Source organism: Babylonia areolata, chromosome 23 (assembly GCF_041734735.1).
Source record: "Babylonia areolata isolate BAREFJ2019XMU chromosome 23, ASM4173473v1, whole genome shotgun sequence".
NCBI classification, from domain to species: domain Eukaryota; kingdom Metazoa; phylum Mollusca; class Gastropoda; order Neogastropoda; family Buccinidae; genus Babylonia; species Babylonia areolata.
Genome location: NC_134898.1, coordinates 17552926 through 17562734, shown reverse-complemented (window position 1 = coordinate 17562734; position 9809 = coordinate 17552926). Strand labels below are relative to the sequence as shown.

The 9809-nt window shown below is 42.8% G+C and overlaps 1 protein-coding gene across 3 annotated transcripts in view; it reads right to left on the bottom strand.

Moving 5' to 3' along the window:
- Positions 1 to 1675: 1675 nt before the first annotated feature.
- Positions 1676 to 9809, bottom strand: part of LOC143298012 (microtubule-associated tyrosine carboxypeptidase 1-like) — a 14158-nt gene continuing 6024 nt past the window's right edge. The window contains exons 5-7 of one of the 3 annotated variants that reach the window (XM_076610664.1): positions 9157 to 9434; positions 7540 to 7575; positions 1676 to 1743 (exon numbers count right to left, since the gene is read on the bottom strand). In XM_076610664.1, coding sequence (XP_076466779.1) covers positions 7549 to 7575; positions 9157 to 9434 — 305 coding nt within the window. In that variant the 3' untranslated portion in view covers positions 1676 to 1743; positions 7540 to 7548. Of the gene's footprint in view, positions 1744 to 6539; positions 9435 to 9809 lie in introns of those variants that run through there. The other 2 variants (XM_076610662.1, XM_076610661.1) reach the window with 2 other exon arrangements.

The following is a 9809-nucleotide window of genomic DNA, read 5'->3' as shown; positions in this document are numbered from 1 at the left end:
GGTGGTGTACACTTTGTTTTCTTGAAAGAATGCTTTTATAGTTATTGTTGGGTCCATGTATGATTAATCCAAACTGTCCTGTGTGTTGGAAAAGCTAATGTCTTCAAACTGGTGGATAGGGAATAAAAGAAAGGCCAGTGTTGGGTAGGAGATAGGTGTGGCTGTATCCTTACGACTGCAGTGATCTGCATCCACAGCACACAAGCCTCTCCATGACATGTATCTTCACGCGCACACACCTATTATATACACACACACCCAGCACACATACACACACACCATCACATATATGCCTATCATACATACATCTCACACACACACACACACACACACAACTGCCACTCACACATACACCATTCACACACACCATAACACACACTACTCACATGTGTGCACATGTACACACACACAGAAACAGTGAATATATGGATGAAATAAATCGAGATCAAACAGCATGAAGATCATCATGTGTAAGGGAGATATGTGTTTCACTGAGGTGTGCAGTACATACGACAGGTGTGGCTGCACTACAGTATACAGACCTCTGACACTGTCCTGACATCATGTGTAAGGGAGATGTGTGAGGTGTGCAGTACATACGACAGGTGTGGCTGCACTACAGTACACAGACCTCTGACACTGTCCTGACATCATGTGTAAGGGAGATGTGTGAGGTGTGCAGTACATACGACAGGTGTGGCTGCGCTACAGTACACAGACCTCTGACACTGTCCTGACATCATGTGTAAAGGAGATGTGTGAGGTGTGCAGTACGTAATCAGGTGTGGCTGCACTGTAGTACACAGACCTCTGACACTGTCCTGACATCATGTGTAAAGGAGATGTGTGAGGTGTGCAGTACATACGACAGGTGTGGCTGCACTACAGTACACAGACCTCTGACACTGTCCTGACATCATGTGTAAGGGAGATGTGTTAGGTGTGCAGTACATACGACAGGTGTGGCAGCACTACAGTACACAGACCTCTGACACTGTCCTGACATCATGTGTAAGGGAGATGTGTGAGGTGTGCAGTACATACAACAGGTGTGGCTGCACTACAGTACACAGACCTCTGACACTGCCCTGACATCATGTGTAAGGGAGATGTGTGAGGTGTGCAGTACATACGACAGGTGTGGCTGCACTACAGTACACAGACCTCTGACACTGTCCTGACATCATGTGTAAGGGAGATGTGTGAGGTGTGCAGTACATACGACAGGTGTGGCTCCACTACAGTACACAGACCTCTGACACTGTCCTGACATCATGTGTAAGGGAGATGTGTGAGGTGTGCAGTACATACGACAGGTGTGGCTGCACTACAGTACACAGACCTCTGACACTGTGCTGACATCATGTGTAAGGGAGATGTGTGAGAAGTGCAGTACATACAACAGGTGTGGCTGCACTACAGTACACAGACCTCTGACACTGTCCTGACATCATGTGTAAGGGAGATGTGTGAGGTGTGCAGTACATACGACAGGTGTGGCTGCACTACAGTACACAGACCTCTGGCACTGTCCTGACATCATGAGTAAGGGAGATGTGTGAGGTGTGCAGTACATACAACAGGTGTGGCTGCACTACAGTACACAGACCTCTGGCACTGTGCTGACATCATGTGTAAGGGAGATGTGTGAGGTGTGTAGTACATAATCAGGTGTGGTTGCACTGCAGTACACAGACCTCTGACACTGTCCACACGGCACTCTTGTCTGCATGCAGTCATCTGCTACACATCACACAGACCATTCCATCACACTCACATGTTTACATACACATACACCCATTATATGAACATCACACACACACACACACACACACACACATCCATCACACACAAACACACCCACACCCACACACACACCCACCACACACACACACACACACACACACACACACACACCCATCACACACACCACCCACATCCATCACACACATGAACAGTGAACTTACAGTTGAAAAAAACAACAACAGAAGTCAGATCAAACGACATGAAGCTGGTCGTGTTTACACACTATTTATTGAGGTACGTGAAAAATACCTGAACACACACTACAGAGGTAAACAATTTTTTTTTTAAAGTGTGAACATATCACAGCCAAAGTTCTATGAATTCCATATAAAACATGGCCACAAGCTGAAATGAATTGATGTGATGGACGTGAAGTGAACACACACACACACACACACAAATCACCTTGAGCTTCATGATAGTGAAACAATGACCAGACCATTTCACCAACTCTGGGAAAAAGGTGGTGCTGCTTGTTTGGCAAGACTGAACAGAATTTGCATAGAAACTGTGCTTAAAAAAAAAAAAAAAAAAAAAAAAAAATCATGTCAACATTTGCTCATAGTAAAAATACTGATCAAACAAAATGAGACAAACACATGTGAGATCATTCCTGTTGAGTGATTTTACCACTCGGTTACAGTGTGACTCAGGCGCCCAATGTAAACAGTGTGACCCTAGGCACCTAGTGAAAACAGTGTGACCCTAGGCACCCAATGTAAACAGTGTGACTCTAGACACCTAGTGATAACAGTGTGACTCTAGACACCCAATGAAAACAAGTGTGACTAGGCACCCAATGTAAACAGTGTGACCCTAAACACCCAATGTAAACAGTGTGACTTTAGACGCCTTATGTAAACAGTGTGACCCTAGGCGCCCTATGAAAACAGTGTGACTCTAGGCGCCCTATGTAAACAGTGTGACCCTAGGCGCCCTATGTAAACAGTGTGACCCTAGGCGCCCTATGTAAACAGTGTGACCCTAGGCACCCTTACACAAACACACACACACACACACACATGCACCTGTTCACACCTATTATCTGATCTGAGTCCTTACCTCAGTTAACAGATAAACAATAAGCTAGCATACACACAGCAACAACTATGATTAAATGCAACACAAAATAAACAGATTATATGAACGTATTTCTTTGTTATTTGAGTCAGAGTATTTGTGTTTTTCTGATAATCATTGTCTAGATGTGGACCTGCACAAGCCTTGTACAAAGTCAGAGATCTTACCCTAGCTTGAGCTGTTGAATGGACCGTCTACACATTGTACAGAGATCTGACCTTGAACTTAAGCTGTTGAATGGACAGTCTACACATTGTATAGAGATCTGACCTTGAACTTCAGCTGTTGACTGGACAGTCTACACAATGCATAGAGATCTGACCTTGAACTTACGCTGTTGACTGGACAGTCTACACATTGTATAGAGATCTGACCTTGAACTTTAACTGTTGAATGGACAGTCTACACATTGTACAGAGATCTGACCTTGACCTTAAGCTGTTGAATGGACAGTCTACACATTGTATAGAGATCTGACCTTAGCTTCAGCTGTTAAATGGACAAAGTCTGTCTTCATTCCACTTTGTGACAGGCACAGCAAAACAAACACTTTATAACTATCATTGTTTCAAAACACACAGCAACCACAAGTCTACCAACACATACGAGACTTCAAAATTCAGCACCCAAAATGTGTAAGAATAACTACCGGTACATATATATGCCATGAGGATATAATAAATAAAAGGAATATGTACAGACATGATTTTTACAGATTGTAGAAAGTATGGAATATTTGTGCCGTTTTCCGTTTTGTTCGAAGCATTAAGATAAACATTCCAGAAAAAAGTTGACAAATATGTGCTGCAAACTAAATGCAAGCTATTCTCTGACAGAAATAGCATGGTTTCACCCAAAATGATTGTCTTACATTGCCATATACATCTGTGTGTGGGTGGGGGGAGGGGGGGGGGGGTATGAGGGTGATTTTATTTTAATGTCTGACCAGATTACATATCTTTCAGTCTGTGCAGTAACAGAACAAGTTGAAACAAGTCTGCATTGTTTTCTACAACATTGACAGTTTATCTTAACACTACACACCTGGGGTGTCACTGTGACTGCACCATCAGACTGAATCTTCCTGTGGAATTAATGATGAGGTCTCAGAGAAATGTTATCAACAGAACAGCATTATTTATGTCTGTGAAGAAATCAGAATGGAAGACATGCCTGGTTCTGCCTGTGTACTGTCTCTGATGTGAACACTTTACAGGACCGGAGGTGATACTGACTACAGAACCATGACCACACAATCATGGCCATACAATCATGACTACTCAGTCATGGCCATACAATCATGACCACACAATCATGGCCATACAATCATGACTACTCAGTCATGACCACAATCACAACCACACAATCATGACCACACAACCATGACCACACAGTCATAACCACACAATCAAACCCACACAATCATGACTACACAGTTATGACCACACAATCATGATCACACAATAATGACAACACAGTCATGACTGCACAATCATGACCACACAGTCATAACCACACAATCAAGCCCACACAATCATGACTGCGCAAGCATGGCCATACAATCAAAACCACCAATCATGACCACACAATGATGACTACACATTTATGACTATACAACCATGACCACACACAATCATGACTGGTCAATCATGGCAACACAATCATGACCACGCAATCATGCCCACACAATCATGATCAAATAGTCATGTCCACAAATCATGACTGCACAATCATGTCTACACAACCATGGCAACACAATCATGACCACACAATCATGATCAAGTTGTCATGACAACACAATCATGACCGCACAATCATTATTTATTTCACCTACAGTAAGGTGGAGGCAACTCTGGCACCTCCCTTGTTATTTCACCCACAGTCGGGTGGAAGCAGACAGATGACAGACAGCTGTAGAGACCCACACCAGTTGTGTGGGCACGACAACTCACAGCTCCAAGGTCTAGTATCCTGCCACACTGCACACTGCTCTAGCCTGCTGCTACTACTAACAAGCACGGCACTTCACAGGACAAAGCAGCCTATGCCAAGAAGCAATGGTTCTACACAGCACACGTGAGCTGGCCTCATTGTGGCTCTACAGGAGGAGAAAGAACAGGAAGCAAAATGTGACTACATGCCTGACGGGCGCAATAGCCGAATGGTTAAAGCGTTGGACTTTCAATCTGAGGGTCCTGGGTTTGAATCTCGGTGACGGCGCCTGGTGGGTAAAGGGTGGAGATTTTTCCGATCTCCCAGGTCAACAGATGTGCAGACCTGCTAGTGCCTGAACCCCCTTCGTGTGTATACGCAAGCAAAAGATCAAATACGCACGTTAAAGATCCTGTAATCCATGTCAGCGTTTGGTGGGGTTATGAAAACAAGTACATACCCAGCATGCACACCCCTGAATGCGGAGTATGGCTGCCTACATGGCGGGGTAAAAACGGTCATACACGTAAAAGCCCACTCGTGTATATATGAGTGAACGTGGGAGTTGCAGCCCACGAACAAAGAAGAAGAAGAAGAAGTGACTACATGCCTGAACCTCATGACCATTTACAGTAGGTACTTGCTACTCCATATAATCATTTCCATACATTGAAACAAGTGCTTCTTACTTATACCTTGTTTTTAACAGCTTGGTCAAATTGCTTAATTTCTATTTCAATAGATTAGTCAAACACTGGAATTTTGGGTACTGGTGGTTAAGATAAAATGTGTTCTGGTCGCTGTTTGTTTAGAAAAGAAACTGTCATTCAGACGTAGGACTATTGTTATCTACTGCTATTTGCGTTGACCCCTGACCCCCTGACCCCTCATAACCCCCTCCCCCTCCTGTGACTTGTGATTTGTTTGTTGAATTCTAGCTGGACTGCAAGTAAGTCAACATAAAATTGATGAGAAAAATACACAAATTTCAACAACGGAGACCACCAGTCGCTCAGTCTTGGAGATGAAGACACAAATGAAAAAGTGGACAATAAAATGGTTGCTTTGATATTTGGAGAAAAACCACCATTTCTTGTGTTCCAACTCATTTTGAACTGAGCATTCATAAGATGAAAGGATACAGAAAAACAAGAGGAAAAAATTATGAACCCACTTGGGAGAGGAGAAGTTGAGTACTTGATACTCGACTTCTCAGGATACCTCACGTCAGAAGTAAGACCTATGGACACAGATCATTTTCTTTTCAATCGCCAAAGACGTGGAACAAGCTCCCTGATAACCTCTGTCATTCTGATTCCCTCGCATCTTTTAAATCTCGTCTCAAAACTCACCTTTTCCCTCAGCAATAAGTTCAGTTGTGGCAGGTCCACTTCCTTTGCGTTAGCTGTGCTTGACTATGTGTGTATACATATGTATGTGTACATAACTACATGCATGTATATGAATGTGTATTGTGTGTGCGTGTGTTTATGTAAGTTTGTGCCTGCTTATGTGTGCGTATGTGTTAGGGTAGCTGTTAGATACACATGTATGTTAAAATGTATGTATGCAGCGTGTGTGTGTGTGTGTGTGTGTGTGTGTGTAGTCACATTTTGGTGTGTGTATGTAACATAGATATAATGTTTTATGTTAACAAAAGCGTTTTTGTAAAGCACCTAGAGCAGATTTCTGGATAGTGTGCTATATAAGTATCCATTATTATTATTATTATTAAAGTCTTCAAAGACTGTTGCTTTGAAGACTCTATGAGTCGAAGTACTCAACTTTTCCTCTCCCAAATGGGTTCATAATTTTTTCCTCTTGTTTTTTTGTATCCTGTTTTGAAAGAACCCAGGCAGTCAAACCCTTTTTTTTATACCCTGTTCATAAGATGAAATATGAAGACTCAAAGAAAGGAAAAACAAGTTCCACTTTACTGTTTGTCTCAAAGCAGCTCGGCACCACTTTACAGTCAGGTTCACCTACTGTGTCTTTGCTCTCTCTAGTAGAAAACATGGCTTTGTTTTTTTTGTATTTAACCCCCATTATTTAATGTGCTACTTGCAAATACAAAAAGAAAAACTGAAAAGACTACAAATTTACAAATACTTTGATATTCAAAATAGGTAACAAACCTGACTCACAACTGCATGACTTCAAATTTATGACTACTTTGATATCTAAAATAGGTTGTTGTTTTTTAATAGGTATGAAAATGACTCACTAATGAATGACTACAAATTTACAACTACTTTGATATCTAAGATAGATAACAAAATTAACTCAAAATTACATATTAAAAAGTGTAATATATTTTTCATTAGCTATTTTGTGACAGAATTAAAATTAGAAAAATACTGATTGATATCAAGAAAACAACTTAACAAAGCACAAAGAAAGAAAACACTCGTACCACAATAGGTAGTTGCCATTCAACTAATCATCTGCTGTTAGTTGCATTACTGCAATGAAATGAAATTCAGAATACTTGAAGGTAAAAACCAGTGAACGGTGACTGATCCTACAATATGTTAGACTGTGTGTTTAAACCAGTAAGCTTGATTATTAAGTTACATCACTAGTAGCTAATGAAGTAAAAGCACCACAAAATAACAAAGCACAGCAGATATACACTGTACTATAAAAGATAAAAAAACAAAAAAAACTGAAAGCCAAACACAGATGGATTGTGTAGGAGCAAAGAGACTTCCCAGTGCTGACCTACACATTTCAATGTGGCCAACAACATGTCAGCAACTGAAATCAGAACCAGAAAAAAAAACATATGTCACATTAGGCAAACATTCTGTGCAGGGTAAAGAAAGCGGCAGGCAAACTGACACAACCAGAACATCACAACTGATGAACTGTGCACAACAGCAGTCCCCAGCAAAACAACCACACCAGTTCACAGTCAGCACAACTGCCTTTCTCAACAACACAAACACTGTGAAATGTACACGTGTAGTTACAAATAGATTTTTCCTTGAAAAAATATATTTTATTTCTTTACTGTAACTTGTAAGCCATGACAGAAGCATCAAATATTTGGTGTTTAATTGTTTGATCATGGTTAACGCTTGAAAAATAAGTATGAAAAATGTTTCATTTCTTCACTGAAGGCTACGACAGAAGCATTAGATAACAGGTGTGAATTTGTTAAATCATGGTTTACGCTGTAAAAAAATAAGTTTGTTTTTTTTAATTGGAAAAATAAGTTTTTACCATCTTGTCAATTTACGTATTATTGTAATTAAAGATTTCTTATGTGTGGTCTATGTGTGTACAACAACAGAAATGGAACGTTAGATAGAACTGTATGTATTTGTTCAACAACCTGATGCCATGTGATGGGCATAAAAGGCACAAAAGCCAAGTGGTTAAAGTGTTGTGAGTTCTGTTTTGAGGACAATGTCCCGTGAGAATTCTTCCAACCCTGTCCCAAACCCGAAAGAGAGGGGAGAGAAAAACATGTTATTTGAATGCTTTGGGTTTTTTTGTTTTGACCCTGTCGGCAGTGGAGGGGCGGGAGGGGCATGTGTGGCCGGTGCCAGCCCTGCGGTGAGGGAAGGGGGAGGGGGAGTGCCGGGCAGGCAGGACTCTGGTTCTGCCAGCCGATGCTCCTGCTCTGCTCGGGGCGCCAGGGCTGATGGACGGGAGGGGCTGCCATGAACTGCAGCCACCTGGGGGTGTGGGGGGTGGGGACGGGGATGGCATCCCTTCCTCACTATCACTGAGGTCGTCCACAGACATGAAGTCCCCACAGATGGCCACCTCACTTCCCACAAACATGTCTGATGGACTAACTCCCTCGTTATGTAAACAAAACAAACTTTCTTTGGAAACAGAGTGCCATTTTTGGGAGCTACTTTGACGGAGAGGCGGTAATCTGGGTTTGAGAATCTCAGTTGCAGTGTGCGGTCGTTTCTTTCTCAAGAGAGGACAGGGCTGTTGTGAATCTTCCTCAGTGCAGCTGTGTGCATGCTGTGAATGCTGACCACCCCCAGACCCAGAGCTGTCAGTGTGGGGGACAGAGTCTTCAGCACCAGCACAGTCCACCTGACAGGAAGACAGGGACGCTGCAGCTGTGCAGGGAGCCAGAGAATCCATGTCGGCAGTGCCAGAAGAGGGATCCTTCATGTCTGAAGCAGACGTTTTGCCACTGGTGCTGGAAACATGGTCTCCATAACTGGAATGTATATGATCTAGAACTGGATATTTTATTGCTCTATCAGATTCTGTTGACTGTGCAGAGGTTTGAGAGGATGTCTTGGACCCCTCAGACTGTGAGTTTGAAATCTTTGAAGGAGATGACCGTAATTTTTTGCCCTTTCTCACCTTCCTTCTTCGACGCATCCCTGCTTGTCGCTCCTTGAGGCGCTGAACGTAGGCCCTGGGTGGCTCGTGCACTGGGTGGACAAGGTGAAGGCCATTGACAGCTGCCATTTCCTTCAGCTGCTGGCGGTAGCTGTCCATGTCTCGCATGATGGCTGGTAGGCACACGCTCCCTAACCGTGCCACACGCTTGACACGCGACACTTCATCATAGCAGATCTTGCCACTCATCAGCAAGTTGAAGTTGATGTTGTCTATGTTGCGTAGAATGGTCACTGCTCCTGTAGGCAGATCAGCATTTGGAATTAATTCATTTTGAGCTTGTTGTTTTCTTGGGGGTAGAGGGGGGGAAGAGAGGGATGGTTATCTCACCTTTCATGTCCAGATCCACAAACATTATCTCCCCTCACAAATGGCACTTCTCCCATTGGCTCATGTCGGTGCTACAGACATAGACATCCACATTTGTTTTATTGACGTTGACCTCTCTTTTACACAGACACACCCAGATTTGTTTTGCTAACAGTGAGCTCTCCTTTACACAGACATCCACATTCTTTTTGCGAATGTTGAGCTCTTCTTTACGAGCTCTCCTTTACACAGACATCAACATTCGTTTTGCTAACGTTGAGCTCTCCTTTACACAGACATCCACA